This window comes from Diceros bicornis, chromosome 25, assembly GCF_020826845.1.
Source record: "Diceros bicornis minor isolate mBicDic1 chromosome 25, mDicBic1.mat.cur, whole genome shotgun sequence".
NCBI classification, from domain to species: Eukaryota; Metazoa; Chordata; class Mammalia; order Perissodactyla; family Rhinocerotidae; genus Diceros; species Diceros bicornis.
In genome coordinates, this window is record NC_080764.1 from 6,055,301 (window position 1) to 6,071,053 (window position 15,753).

The 15,753-nt window shown below is 55.2% G+C and overlaps 1 protein-coding gene across 2 annotated transcripts in view; it reads right to left on the reverse strand.

The window, feature by feature from the left end:
* Positions 1–1,523: 1,523 nt before the first annotated feature.
* Positions 1,524–15,753, reverse strand: part of PARVB (parvin beta) — a 107,396-nt gene continuing 93,166 nt past the window's right edge. For both annotated transcript variants that reach the window (XM_058568173.1, XM_058568174.1), the window contains exons 11-13: positions 11,418–11,519; positions 6,877–6,949; positions 1,524–4,661 (exon numbers count right to left, since the gene is read on the reverse strand). In XM_058568173.1, coding sequence (XP_058424156.1) covers positions 4,585–4,661; positions 6,877–6,949; positions 11,418–11,519 — 252 coding nt within the window. In that variant the 3' untranslated portion in view covers positions 1,524–4,584. The remainder of the gene's footprint in view (positions 4,662–6,876; positions 6,950–11,417; positions 11,520–15,753) is intronic.

The window sequence follows — 15,753 nt, forward strand, 5'->3', positions numbered from 1 at the left end:
GGAAGGCACACTGACTGAAGCAGAGATGCCCCGCGCCCAGCAGAGGCGCAGGGGAGGGATGGCTGAATCTGGGGGCTTTCCTGAGGGCATGCCGCTCACACGGGGGGGGGGGGGACAGTCGCTCACATGGGGGGATTTCAACAGGAAGAATGGAGACAAAGCAAATTTTATAAAGTCCCAGGATTGGAGCGCGCAGGGCCGGCCTCGCCCTCCGTGTCCACCTGAAGCACTCGTTCTCATTCCTTCTCCAGAAGGCCCTGGTCCCTCCCCAGACAGCTTTAACCTCTCCGCCACACCCTGGACCCGTCCTTCATTCTAGTTCTCCCTGGGAATTATCTACGTGCTTCTCTCTCTCCACGGCTCAAGGGCAGTGACCGGGCTGTGCCACCAGCCACTTGGACGAACCAGACCCTCACTGAACATCCCCTGAACAGGACCAACCAGAAGACCCTGGGAGCTTAGGCACCACGGCTGGCCTGAAAGAACGGACGTCACAGGGGACGATGCTTTCTTCTCATCAATATTAACGGACAATCTCGCCCAACGAAACCGCAGGCTGAGACAGGCTGGTCAAGAACTGGCGATTACAGCAGCGCTTCTCGACCTCAGCACAGTGGACGTTTGCGGCCGGGGGATTCTTGGTTCAGGGAGGGGATCCTGTCCTGTGTACCGTGGGATCTTAGCAGCCACCCAGGACTCCCCATCTCCGTGCCAGCAGCACCCCCTCCCCCGTGGGACAACCCAAACCATCTCCCGACAGTGCCCAATGTGGGGGGGCGGGGGGGCAGAACCACCCCTGTCGAGGACGGCTGATTTTAAGGGAGGGATGAATGTGGTGAGGGGTCACTGGAAAGTGTGGGTTCATTAACTCACCAGCAGTCACACGAGAACAGAGGCCGATTTGAACCCACGCATTTCTCCAAAGCGCAGGTTTTTTCCAGCAAGTTTGTAATTTTTGGTATTTTTTTTTATAGCATTGTTGCCTTGCTCTCCAGGCCAGCCATATTTTAATAATCACAATCTCAACATTTCATAGAGAAAAGTTCGATACACCTGAAGCATCCCATGACTTCTGCAAGGAAGGTCTACAGCAGGGCCAGCACGGAGCGTGGAGATTTGGCCACCATCGAGGGCCACCTAGGGGTCCCTTGGCCCCAAAGTGTAAGGAGGGGACCATCTGGCTGTGGCAGCACCAGCTCGTGCTGCTGGCCCGCTGGCGTCTCCCCGTTCTGGTCTGGAATCAGGCGAGTGGGCTGACTCGTCCTGCTCTGGTCTTTATTCCTCGCCCTCAGCTGTGGCTCCTGCCTACGAAACCCTCAGCCTCAGCCCATCCGGGGCCCCATTCCCACACAGGCCCGAGAGCTGGCTCCTTCGCCGCCTCCTCGTCCGACTGGCAGCTCCTGGGGAGCAGGCTGTGCTCGAGTCATGTGGCCCCAGCACTGAGCGCTGGGCTGGCACAACCAATGACCGCCAAACGCACGACAGAAGAAACAGCAGCCAAACAGAGGCCGCAGACAGCTGAATGCTCACGAGTTCTTTATTGCAATAAATAACAGCACACTGTTCACACCACACGGTATCTTCCTAACTCGAGTCCCCAGCTTAGGCGACGTCCGGTCTGCAGCACAGCGTGCTAGCCCACAGCACACGGGAACAGTGTCACCTTCCCGCCGTCAGCCCGGCGGCTGGGGCAACAACACGGCCAGGGTTTTAGTGGCTTTTATTCAATAGCCATAAATCCAAAGTAAACACTGCTTAAAACGATTAAAAAGACAATATAATACTGGCACACGAAGCGGGTGGAAGAAGGATTCAGTTGCTTTAAAACAACACAGCTCTTTGTCACATCCAATTAGGACAACAGGATACACGGGGCTCTGGGCTCAGTGCTTGCATAACACCCTGTGGTTGTTAAAGAGGAACCAGGGCTGCAAGCAGGTTCCCCAAGGCCAGTGGGGGGCAGGGGGCTTCAACGACACGCCACACGGAGAAGCACACAAGGAAGTCAACATCTCTCGCCCTCGCCCAGGCGTTCACGCAGGCCTCGCAGACCCCGAGGCTTTCGTGCGCCGGGGCCGGGGCTGCATGGGCGCAAATGATCCTGCTTTCATTTAGTTCCTATAGATGAGGGTCCTTCTTCAGGGAAGGACAACTCACTGAAAATGTGGGTCAGTCGAGGGAAGAGGGTTCCAGAACTTTCCTCAATTAAGGACTAACAGGAAAGTGCTTACATTCCAAGGAGCCCCCAGTGAGTGTCAAAGGAAAGTTGTCTCTGCTGCCCAAGTGGCCCCAAGAAGATACCCCAGCATGCGGCACCCTACAGAGGAGACATCCCAGACCCTGAGACTCATGTCCAGAGAATCATTGTCCCCAAGACAGTGGGGACGATGGGTTTATCACAAGAGGAGGAATCATCGCCCACAGCAGAGCTCATCTTGACTTCTGCCTTGGAAATGGCCCATCGATGGATCCGTCCAGGCCATGCTTCAAATTCTGATTCAAACTGGACAGGGCGGGGTGGGGGGGGGGGATGAGATGCATACAGCCTGAGGGGGAGGCAGAAGTGCCCAAGTACAGTTTCCATGTATCTTATTATTTCTTTAACTCTCCTGCTGGAAACACAGGGGCTTGAAGTGGGCTCGCTGCCTGAGGAAGCTGAGCCACCCCTCTCCCCATAACCACTTCCTCCCCTTGTTGGCAGGGAACTGCGGCGGCTGCCCGCCCGCGCTGAAAACCCCCAGGCTGTGCTCTTTCCAAATCCCGACCTCACGTCCTTTGTCCCCCCGTGGCCCCCAAGGAGCCACATCGCTCTCGCCAAGCCCACCTGTGAGCGAGGCAAGTGGACGGGCCCCTGCTGGCTCCAGTGGCTGTGATTCTGTGCGTGTAATGAAGGCGGCACAGAACGTTCCAGCCCCAGCTGTTTTGTCAACGTGGTTCTGTAATGTCACTGCATCCCACAGGAGACACTGTAATGCCGTTTTAATTATTTCTTTCCCCTGCTGGGAAACCACCTCCTTCAGAACGGCTATTCTGAACCCATCCCCAGGCTGGGAGCAGCCGGAGCTGAGACAGAATATTAAACTGTTTTCTAAATCTTAAACATTGGTATTCAATTTAATATCAACGATGCACTCAACAGCTCTGATCTACGGCAGGAAGGCGGAAATCAAAGAGATGAGAAAGGCTCTTCTTGCTACCGTGGTGAATGCTGAGGAGGAGGAAGGAGGCTGACTTGCAGGGGGCTCCCGAGGGGGTTGGCGTGTCATAAACCCCAGCCCAGGAGGCGGGGGGTTGTAACACAGTGCAGGACCCGCCAGAGACCCAGCCGATGGATCCCCATTTCCCTCCTGAGCCACAGTGAGTGGGGGGTGAGCAGCACGTACATGAAGAATCAGCATTTCCTTTTACAGGGCTCCCCAAGGAGAGACGCCAACAGGGCTCCAGAAAGCTAGCACTCCAGGAGGAGTGAGAGGAACACTTCATATCCCCCGTTATGGGCTGGATTGTGCCCCCCTGAAATTCATAAATTGAAGTTCTAACCCCCAGGACCTCAGAATGTGACTGTATCTGGAGACAGTCTTTAAAGAGGTAATCAAGTTAAAATGAGGTCATTGGGGTGGCCCTAACCCAATATGACTGGCGTTCTTATAAGAAGAGGACATTTGGACATGGGTACAGAGGAATGACCACGTGACGACACAGGGAGATGACGGCCACCTACAAGCCAAGGAGAGAGGCCGCAGGGGAAATAACCCTGCCCACACCTTGATCTTGGACCTCCAGCCTCCAGGACTGTGAGAACACAAATTTCTGTTTAAGCCCCCAAGGCTGTGGCACTTTGTCATAGCAGCCCTAGCAGACTAATACACCCCCGTTATTAACTTCTAAAAATGCATCCATTCCCAAACAGGGCCTCTGGGATGGAAAGTTCTGGCCCGACTGTCTCAAGCAGCATTTCGGAGCCGGCCCCCGACCCAGCCCACTCAGCCGGAGCAAGAAATAAAGAAATGCCCTCAGTAAATCCTTCCTTCCTTCGGCCAGGTCAGCCAGGTCATCCAGGTCACAGATGTTTGTGCAAAACCCAAATGAAAAAAAAAAAACTGAGCTGCCAAGAAATAAAAGGAACGAGGGGTGGACACTCTGGTCACATCAAAAGCTTCTGGGACTTCAGAGGGAAGTTTTTAAAACTGCAAAATGCTTTTTACTAAAAACGCCTCGCTTGGAGGAGAGCCCCGCCCAGGAGATTCCCCCAGAACAGCAGAGCTGACAGCGTTTCTGATCGCCTGTGATCGCTAATTGCTCCATCACACGGCACGCAGGGCACCCCTCCCATGGGCTGAGGAGTTGGAGTCTGGCTTTTCTTTTTCATCTTCTGATCAAGGCGGACGACGGACTCAGCACCCTGCAGACCCCCAGGTGAAGCAATGGTGTTTGAACCCTGCATTTCGAAGGATCCCGCCCACTGTAGAGGGAGGGGGGCTGGGGGCGGTGGGGGGGTAACCACGTGCTCGGAGGGGAAGTGAGGGCGCCTCCGGCCAGGGCAGCACACAGGGCCGCCGGCCGCTGTCTCCGCGCTCCCCGCCGTCACTCCAGGTTCTTGTACTTGGTGAACAGGTTGTAAAGCACCCGCAGAGTAGATTTGAGGTCCAGGTTCACCACATCTGCAGAAGGAAACAGAGACGCTGTTGGCGGGATGAGGGCAGCCCGCGCCCTGGTGCCGACCCTCGGGAGACAGGGGCGACGTCTGCCGTGTCCACAGCAGGGTGGTTCGGTTTAAAGAATGATGGCCACACACCCAGCACGCTCTGGCAGCGCCACCCCCAGGCCACCACCCACGGGAGGAGCACCTGGGATGGCCAGGACAAGGCTGCTCCTTCATCCCGTCTGGGATTTGCATCGGGACAAGTCCGGGGACCGACACTGTCTGCGTGGTGTGGGGTCTACGACAGTCAGGGACATTTACTGGGGGCCAAACACCCACGAGCCAACCTGTGCAGGACTGATGACCCACAGCCCGGCCGGGCCTCCTGGGCAAGGCAGGGTGAGAGCTGCTGCTCCGTGCTGCCCCCTCAAGGTCGGGTACCAGCTACTCGGCGCGGCCCACAGCAGGACATTCACGGGACCCGACAGCTCCCTCAGGGCCCCCTAAGTCCAGGCTGCCTTCTTTGGTGGGAAGGGGACCTGTCCTCCTGGGAGTCAGGACCCCAGGTTTTCTCCTCACTTGCCCTGTGACCACAGACAAGTGAGTTCCCTGCTCTGCGCCTCAGTCTCTTCATCCGTAAAATGGGCCTGTTGGACCAGCTAATGCTAAAGGCCCTTTGAGCTCTGACTCCCTGGGGTTCAAAGGCGGCCACAGGATGATCACCTCACTTTCCCTCTTCAGGTAATTAATCACAGAGCAAGAACTGGCATCTCTTAGGGAGGAAGGTGGGCTGAGCGGCCGCCATGAATCAGCAGCTGTCTTTATAACCGCCCCAGGTTCCTCAGCTTGTCGGGCGGGCAGGAAGCAGAGAGCTGGCACAAACCTCTCTTCTGCCTCCCTATTTTGCAATGGAGGAGACCAAGGCTCACAGAGGAGAAATGGCTGGCCCACCAGCTCACCATCAGAGGCAAAATCAAGTTGGTGGGCTCGCACACACACCCAGGGCTCTCAGGGGCTCCCAGGGGCTCCCCGGCCTGAGGTGTGGGCCCCAGCTCCCAGGCAGGCCAACGCAGCAGTGGCAGGCGGAGGTCAGAGCCACCGAGCTGGAGGCGGCAAACAGACCTCGTACCCTCTGCGGATGGGCAGGTCTGCAGGGGCTGAGCCAGTCCTGCCCCTGGTCCCCAGACTCCCAGCTCTGGCAATCACCTCCGTTCCCTGGAGGATGGGCCTGGGAGAGACTCTAGTGGAGGTCCCCTGACACCTGCCCTGCAGGAGGGCCCTCCGCTGGGAGACAGCTGGGCAGGTAACTCGAAGGTCACGGAGCTCAGTGCCAGAGCCAGATGGCAGGCGGGGGTTTGGGGAGCACAGAGGGGCACCCAGGGCATGTGGGGAGGGACTGAGGTTCACGAGTTACAGGATGGAATTCCTGCCCCTGGATGGGCCTAAAACGGTGGCCACTGAGCCTCCCAGGTTATGTGTGTGGAGGGTAATAGAGACATCCCGCCCGGAATTCATGCTGTCGCTGTAGGGCGGTGATTCTCAAAGAGGGGTCCCTGGACCAGAAGCATCAGCATCACCAGGAAACTTGTCAGAAACAGGAATTGTCGTCCCATCCCACAGCCACTGAAGCAGAGTCTGTGCTTTAAGAAGCCCTCCGGGGACCCTGGTGCTCATCCGGGCTAGAGATCCTAAGGCAGATCGTCTAACACGGGAGCCACGTAGGGACGGCGAAGTGGCCCCTCGCCCTCGCTCCCTGGCCTCCTCACTGTCGCTCAGACCCATAGGGGCACGAACGTGCCGCGTCCCTGCTCGCGAGCATCGCCCTTCACTGGGCATCAGGGACATCAGCCCGACAGTCATTAAATTGCAAGAAGCCTTTACTATCCTTTCGAGGCACGAAACAGCATCTCCTGCCCGAGCGCTGGCACCTGGAGAGGAACTTAATCCTGAGGCCGCGGGCAGAGGCCACGTCCTCCAAGTCAACTGGTTACTAAAGAACTGGCATCGCGGCTCTGCCAGCATGGTCTTCCTGGTCCCCGAAACCAGGAGCACAGGGGCGGGGGGCACAGGGAGCTGGGGCACGGGGAGCTGGAGTCGGCAGAGCCCGGCCTGCAAGCTGCACAGTCGAGGCCTAATCGAGAGAGACACGTCGGCCTTCCAGCCACTTCTAAGACCTGTCTTACTTCCCTTCCGTGCCCCTGACTCTTCCCGAGGGCACCTGGGCAGGGCATTACCTTCAGGGCGAGCCTTGGGTTTCCTGAGCCCTCCATCCAGCATCAGCTCGAAGGCAAACGCCACGTTGTGGACCTGCCAAGGAAGCAAGAGTGAGCGCCGGGGCCCGCAGCTGTTCCCAGGCCGGCCCGCCGCCCACTGCTCTCCTTCTGCAAGGACGGGATGGGAGCAAGCGTGGACAGAATGAGCCTCTGGAATTACTATATTCACAAGGAGCCGGCGTACCCAGGACAGGGCCTGGGGTGGGCAGAGGGAGGGCGAAGACATCTGCTGAGGGCATCACACATTCACTAGATGGTCCTCACCCCCTCCCCAGTGATCTGGGGGTGGCTGGGAGAGGGGGGGCTGAAGGCACAAAGCCTGACCTAGAGGGCTCAGTCCCCAAGTACCCTCCCTGCCCCTGGCCCTGGCACAGCCACACGATGAGAAGTGACAGTGACCCATTTTACAGATGAGGAAACTGAGGCTCAGAGAGGATGAATCACCTCCCAAAGGCACCCAGCCCTATGCACCATCCCCACCACAGAGCTGCTGGAAGGGCCTCAAAGAGCTGAGTGTGCAAGCCGTGTTCTCGGCAGGACAAGGCGCTCCGGGGGCAGAGGCGGCCTGGGCACCGGGCAGGCACTGTGGACCCTGCTGGCACTGAAGTCAGACCCCTGGTGGCTGCAAGTGTCAGGCAGCAGGGCCGTGGTCCCAGCCCTCGAACTGCTAGATGCCACAGAAAGGCGGACACCTCCCCGCCCCACACGACTTCTCCCTGAAATGAAAGGGTCTGGTACACTCGGCCCACAAGGATGCTTGAGGCTTGTGCTCTGCTAATGACCGCCGAAGAGGTCTCACATAAAGCCTTCTCTGTGCGTTTCAAGTCCATCTGAATCACAGGGAGGCAGGGCGATCAGCCAAATCACAGCCAGCAGGCATCTGCTGCCAGCAAAGGCTGTTGGGGGTGGGCTGGGGGGGCACAAAAATAAAATAAATAATCAGAGATGTCAGAGCTAGAAAGGACCCTAGGGCTCTTAGTAATCCAATGCCCTTCAAACAATAATATTTTCATGACTTCAGTGTAAATGAATCAGAAACATGATCATTTTACTTGCGATGCAGTTTAACAATTAACCAGGAAAAAGACGTTTGACAAAACAACCCTCAGTTAGTGAAAGCCACTACAGCTTGGGTACTGTGGAGAAGCTTCCAGGGCCCACGGCAGCCCCGGGCAGGGGCCCTCGGAGAAGCAAAGGAGGCAACCGTCTGCCAGGCAGCAACCAGGAGCACAGGGTCGATAGACCACTGTGGGGACAAGCCATTCACACCCAGGGCTGGGCGGGGCTGCAAATGACCAGATGAGGCCACCTTGGAAAACACCAAATGGGAACATGAGGCAGGGAGTCAGCCACCTAGCCCGGAGCGGGCCTGGAGGAAGGGCCGTGGGGAGGGCTGCACCTGGGCTGGGCCTAGGAGGTGGGACCAACACAGGAAACAGAGAGGATGGTCTGTAATCTCCCCCTTTACAGAGGAGGCCCCGGGGCTGAGACGGGTCAGGACGTCTGTGCCAAGCAAGGCACGGGGCTTGAAGAGACGGCACCAGGATTCAACGCACTCACGTCTGGATTCAGAACCTGTCCCTTTCTCCAAGAGCATCTGCCTCCCCAGCCGACAGCTGACCGCCTTCCAGGTCACCTAACTCACACGTGCACAACAGGCTCTGAGTCAAGATGGAGACAGGACGGCAAGGAGGGAGAAACAGGAAGAAGACTCAGGTTCAGAAGACCTTCCCGACGTAAAACTCGATCAGCCCAACCTGGGGAGAATTCTCAGCGCCTCCAGGCCTCAAGGATCCCATCCCCCCCAGGCACAGACGGGGCATCAGCGGGAGGAATGTCTGTGTTTGACACACAGCGAGATTGCGCCCGAGACCCTCAGAGGAGAGATAGTTCCTCGAAACAGCTCGGTGCTGAGCGTGGTCAAGTTCACGAAACCCTACCCTTGCTCTCGTGCAGAGAACAGCTCGGGGGGTCACTCCCTTCCAAGCCCCACTTCTCTGCAGCACTCAACACTGACGGGTTTCAAAGCAAGATTTCCCTTCTGCTTCTTCTCAGTCTGAGGAAGCTGCCAGACAGGAAATTACCACCACCCTCCGACTGTTATCCCTCAGGGTGATGCAGTCGCCCGCATAACGTTTCATGCACTAGCAGAGAAGCTTCTCCTGAGCCCGGGCTCCCCGACAGATTAGACAGAACAGCAAACAGCTCCTGATGAGGCTTTGGGACCACGCTCCCTGACCGTGACCACTGAGTGTGACCTCCAGGTCTGTGGGGACCAGGCCACACACCGTGCCCCAGAGCCCCACGCTGCCACTGGCAGCCAGACACACGGGCAGGACACCAGAAGTCCTTTCTCTCCGCAATTCAAAGGATTTTTGAAAACCTGGCCAGGTGACAGAATAGAGGGTTCCGGAAAAGCAGTGGGCTCTTCTGGCTCTGCCCTGCTGACTCTGTGACCTTGGGCTGTCTCTCAGCCTCCTGAGATTCCGTTTCCTCGTCGGGGAGAGGGAATCATGAGGGGAGGGGGGGAAGGCACCCTGACACTGCAAAGTCCTTTGTGGTATTTGCTTCTAGGAACAAGCTCCAAGTCTCCAGGACACGGTCCACTCCACAGAGAGAAGGACGCTGTGGAATCTTCCAGAAAGATGATTGACGGGCACAAGTACTCAGCAAAGTGGCCAGCACAGAGTAAGACTCAAACGGTAGCTCTAAAACAAGAAGCCGTGGGTGGTGCCTGTGCCTCTGAGATGGTTCAAAGGGCACCATTCATTTGATTGAAGGAACCTACGGGTCTGAGCTCTCCAGTCTCATTTTCTTAAATCCCACGCAATTGTTTAAAAACACAAGCCCAAGATGCATCTCCGATTTTGCTCACTGAACCTCAGCCTCCTCCTCCAGGAAACGCAGAGCTGCTGCAAAGATTCCCGGTGCCGGAGCAAGGGCGCCTCGCAGAGTTTGGGCCCCAGGAAATGCTGAGCGAGTGGTCCCTCTGTGCCGTGTCACCACCACCCTGCCACATCTGCACACAGTGCCTGAGAGCTCGCGTTCAGGTCTACACAGTGGAGAAACACCACCAGCTGCCCTTGCAGCCGCCACCAGAGATTCCCCTTCACGAGGGTGGATGGACCAACAGTGTGCTGGACGCTGTCCCCCAGAACAGCCCTCCCTCATGGCTCCCACGCAGAGGTGAAGGCGGGTTGAACAGCCTCACCTCTCCCAGGCCAGGCCAGCGACTGAAAAAGACTCACGCCCGTCTCAAAGGGCAGAAGGCCGGGGCCAGGGAGATGGCGCCCCCGCCATGTGCACACAGCCTCGTCTCAGAAAGAAACCCAGCTCCAGACCATCCGGCTAAATTCACCCTTCTCGCCAGTTCTTATTAACTTGAACAAAGAAAAGATCTCTCCAAAACAATGCCTCTGCAGCCGGCCACGTCGGGCCTGGAGCTGCACGAGCCTCTTCTTCTTGTTTCCAGAAGGAGAGCACAGGCACCCTCATGTCCTCACCGGCCCCACGCAGCCTAGCTCCTTCCTCTGCTCGCGCTTGCTCGCACTCGCCACTCACCACGGACGCCGGCGGGCCAGGACCTCTCTAATCTGCTCGGATTCTGTCTCAGCAGGCCAGACGGGGACGACATTTGGCCATGAGCAAACAGCCTGCTGGGTGCCAGAAGTGGGCAGACTGATGAACACTGGCCCCGTTTCCGGATGGTTCTCTGGCTGCTGCCACCCGCCTGCATTGTCTGCCTCTCTGACTCGTGGGTCTAGCACTTTGGGAAAATAAAACCACAGGCACCCGTGAGTCCACAGCAGCACGGACAGTCCATACGCCAAGTTTCTAAAGGCGACGCACTAAATACGGCCTGGACGGCTTAACTCCGGGAAGCCCTGGGCAGAGACGAGCCCAGTCACAAAGGTGGTGTCAGTGAAACCATCAACCCACATTTAAAGGTCAAGCCCTTTGACCCAAACAATCCCATTTGAGGAATTTTCCCAGAAAACAATCCATAGAAATGAAAAGTATACATATTCAAGAAGCTGCCCTATTGTTTTTTTAATAGGAAAAAAAATAGAAACGAGTTGATTGCCCCAGAACAGGAAGAGGGCGACTCCGGGGCCAGAGCCTCCCCACGGACTCTGTGAACATGGCATTTGGGAAACTCGTGAAGCAGCAAAGAAAACCAGACGTGCCGTCCGCGTGGCATCGACAGGGGAAGATCTGCAATCCTACTCACATTTGACCACAATTATTAAAAACAATACCGTCCCAGGGAAAGACCCCGCAGAGAACCCAGCACACAACCCTTGGACGCGTCAGGCACTGGCGATGGGTTGTTTTTTTTTTTTTACTGAAGGTTATGTCTAATTGCAATACCATTTCTTGGGCAGTTTTCATTTTTTGAAGACTGCAGCTAGACCCCAGAAAGAGGGGTTGGGGAGTATCCTACGCCGTGCGCGCCCATGAGCACGTCTGGGGCTCTCAGAGGATGGAGACCACGCACGTACCTTCTGATCGAAGCTCTCAGGGGTCAGGTAGAAGTTGTGCAGGGGGACGAAGTAGTCTTCCAGGAGGCCCATGAGCAGGACCAGGTACACACCATCTGCAAACTATAGAGAAACACTCGTGACGTTCCTGGGCCTCGCACAGAGCAGGTGAATGCTCTGCATCCACTCAAAAGGGGCAAATGTTTTAAGGTGAAATAACCCGTCCTTCGTTCAGGCACGAGAACAGCAATCAGGTGAAGGGCCCGGTGCAGAGCGCCATGCTCGGGACCCGATGTGACTAAGTGCGTGTTTGGAGCTGGGGTGCAGCCGTGTGGACAGGACCACAGCCCTGGGACCAGACACAAGGCCTGTCCCCCCACTACTGACCTTGGGGTAACACTGGCTCCCATCTCTCAGGGTTGGTGTGAGGATCCAGCGAGAGGGTGGGCAGGGAGCACCCAGCACACAGTGAGCGCTCCATTGGTGTCAGCTGCTGGCATGACTAACCCACAACCGGAGGGTGCCCTATGCCTGGGTTTGGGGTTTGCTTGCTCACTTTGTCAGCTGCCCGAGTGCCTTCCTCTAGTTGTGCTCTTGGTGAAGGACAAGACTTCCCTGTGCTCCAGCCTTGGTGACATGAGCCTTTGGGTGTACCCCACACGTAGTGTCCATCTCGGCCGGCACCGGCGGAAAGCCCTGCGGACTGCAGCCCCAGCCCAGCACCGCCTCCCACCCACGGAGGGCGACCTAGGATCTAGAACAAAAGACTCTGCTCTTTGGCAGACAGCACCCCTCCCCCCAGCCGAGCAAGGCAGGCCAGGGAGCAATCACCCTTTTAGAGATAAAGCAGTGAGGACCAGTGAGGGCAGAACAACTCGCCCGAGGGGAAGAGAGAACCAAGGGGCAGGAGGCACCACCCCGCCTCGAGGGCACGGAACAGCTGAGGGAAGGCAGGCCTCGCCCACCCTCACAGGGGACAGCGATGGCGTCTCTGAGGGGCCGAGACCGGCTTGGTCCCCCGCAGAGCGTGTACGTGTGAGGCCCCCAGCCTGCAGATGTCTGGAGCTGTGCTGTCCACTACGGTAGCCACTGGCACGTGCACCGACAGAAATTAAAATCTTCTTTGTTTGAATGTTGCTGACTTACTCTTTTTAAGTGCAGAAAAATATACATAATGTGAAATTTACCATTTTAACCATTTTTAAGTATATATACAGTTCAGTAGCATTAAGTCCTTTCACACTGTTGTGCAACCATCACTCCATCCATCTCCAGGACATTTTCATCTTGCAAAACGGAAACTCCAGGCCCATCACACACTAACTCCCTCCGATCCTCCAGCCCCAGCACCCACCATCCTGCTTCCTGTCTCTGTGAATTTGACTCCTCTAGGAATCTCATGTAAGAGAAACCACACAATATCTGTCCTTTTGTGACGGGCTTACGCTTTTTTTTTAAAGTTTAATTGTGATAAATTTTATGTTGTGTATATTTTACCATATTAACCATTTTTAAGTGTACAGTTCAGTCTTGCTAAGTACATTCACCCTACTGTGCAACCAATCTCCAGAACTCTGAAATTTTAAATTTTTTTTAATTAATTAAAACATAGAATTCAGCTCCTGAGTCACACCAGCCACATTTCAAGTGCTCGACAGCCACACGTGGCCAGTGGCTACTATACTGGACGGTGCAGAGACAGAACATTTCCATCATTAAAGAAAGTTCTATTGGTCAGCACTGGCCTAGACAACTGTCTTGCAGGACAAGTAGACGGCTGTGAGGAGCTGGACACCCAGGAGGCCTTCAGCTTTATCAACTTGAAATGAGTCAAATGAGAACTTGCAGAAGGGAGGATGTTTTTATTTAAAACCAACGACAGCTCCCTGCACCATCCTGGGCAGGCCGCCAAGGCCCCCAACTTGAAGATCAAAATCACCAACATCCACTACCAGGAAACCTGTCCTTTGGAGGGAGAAGTGGAAGCTAAGAGACCAGCCCAGGGCAGAGGGACGTGATCAGCAACGGGGGAACGGGCATGGTCCTTCCAGAGGCGAGCGTTCCGGGGGCCGGTTCAACGCGATCTGACTGATAAATGACCCTTTGCCTGAGTGTCACAAGTCTCCTGCTTCCACACCGTGAAGAAATCGCTTACTCATCTCCTTAAGGAGATCAGAAGGTTTTTTTTTTTTTTTAAAAACGTCCGTGCACCTCGATGCCACAGCTTCTGCCGACAGCGCTCTGCTGGAGGCGCTGGCAGCTTCCCCCAGCGACACCGAGCCAGCACGCCCCAAGACGCCGGCCCTCTCCTCAGCACTGACCCACTTCCAGGCAAACAGATGCTGCCTGTGAAGGAAGATACCTGCCCGGGGGCGCAGGGAGCGCGTGCTGCTGCGCCCACAGCCTGGACAGGCAGGGTCCTCGCTTACTTCCACGGCATCTCCTAACCCCTGCCTGGCCCCCGAGTCCCAGGAAGCTGGGAGAGATAACCGCAGAAGGAAGGCACGGGAAGGGAAAGGGGCACCTAGGAGGTGACAGCCAGGCACGGCACGGCATGGCAGCTTATCAGCAAATGGGTGGGACCCTCTGTTTTCACATCCCCAGAGTAGGGAGCCTGAGGGGGGGCGTGCCCTAGCTCAGAAATACACCACCCATCTCTGTGGGGAATGGAAATCCCCACAGACACCCCAAGATACCATCATCGCCGTCTTCGTGTCTTCATCATCACTACCAACCTTTTAAGTGCATTATCTCCATTAAGCCTCACGATATCTACTGTCTGCAGTTGAAACTTATGGAGAGAAGCTCAGAGAGGTTGAGTAATGGGCTCAATATCACAGAGCGAGGAAGCAGCCTACAATAGAAAAGTGGCTTTAGGGCCGGCCCCGTGGCTTAGTGGTTAAGTGTGCGTGCTCCGCTACTGGCAACCCGGGGTCGGATCCTGGGCGCGCACTGACACACCGCTTCTCCGGCCATGCTGAGGCCGCGTCCCACATACAGCAACTAGAAGGACGTGCAACTATGACATACAACTATCTACTGGGGCTTTGGGGGGAAAAAAAAAGGGAGGAGGATTGGCAATAGATGTTAGCTCAGAGCCAGTCTTCCTCGGCAAAAAGAGGAGGATTAGCATGGATGTTAGCTCAGGGCTGATCTTCCTCACAAAAAAAAAAAAAAGAAAGAAAGAAAAGTGGCTTTAAAATGGACGGGGAAACACACACATACACACACACGCACACCCTGAGCAGGAATCTGAACCCGTCTCTCTGACTCCCAGGGCGTCCAGACTTTAATGATGAACATATTTATAAAAAGTATTCAGATTCTTTTCCAACAAAAGAGAAAAGTTCTTGGCATTTCTGTGGCCAGCGATCTTTCCTGGTGGACCAGTGGTTAAAAATATTTTTAAAATATTACTTTATACAGTGTGGTGACAGAAAAAAACCGGAGACATTGAGCAAATAAAGATCAATGCAAATTTAAGTTTAGAATCTTAGTCTAAGATGTCTGGCTACTAATATTGGCGTGCAGGCCCATCCGGGCAGTGACAGTCGGGAACCGCTGACAAGGGTGTGGGAAAAGGAGTTCTCACCACTGCCGATGAGAGTTTCAGGTGGTCAAACCTCCCTGGGCCCTCAGTGTTACCACCTCTGGTCTAACGATTCCATTTCTAGGAGTTTGTCCTGAGGAAACAGACGAGGGCACACAAGGCTGTGTGCAAAGATGCTCACTGTACTGCTATTTGCAAGAGCAGGAAACGCCCCATTGTAAGAGACTGGTTTAATGAAGTGCAGCAAAGACTTAGAAGGGAATAGAAGGCAGCTATTAAAGATGACGAATATAAACAGACCAGGCAACAGAGAAAAGATTCGACAGAAACACAGGCACTCACATAAAAAGATGCCCACAATAGATGTAGTAACAAAACACACATTACAAACAGCTACACAGTACAGTATGCTCCACTGTCATCTAAAAAATACATTGATGGGGCCAGCCTGGTGGCATAGCAGTGAAGCTCACACGTTCTGCTTCTGCGGCCCCGGGGTTCACTGGTTCAGATCCTGGGCACGGACCTACTCACCGCTCATCAAGCTATGCTGAGGGGCGTCTCACATAGAGGAATTAGAAGAACCTACAACTAGAATATACAACATGTACTGGGGCTTTGGGGAGAAAAAAGAAAAAAGAGGAAGATTGGCAACAGATGTTAGCTCAGGGCCAATCTTCCTCAAAAAAAAAAAATCTATGCACATAAAATATCTAGAAAAATACACATCCTACCATTAACTGTAGTTGGTTACCTCTGGAGAGGATGATGGGGAGGGAGAAAGGAGGATTTTGGCTTTTCAATTAG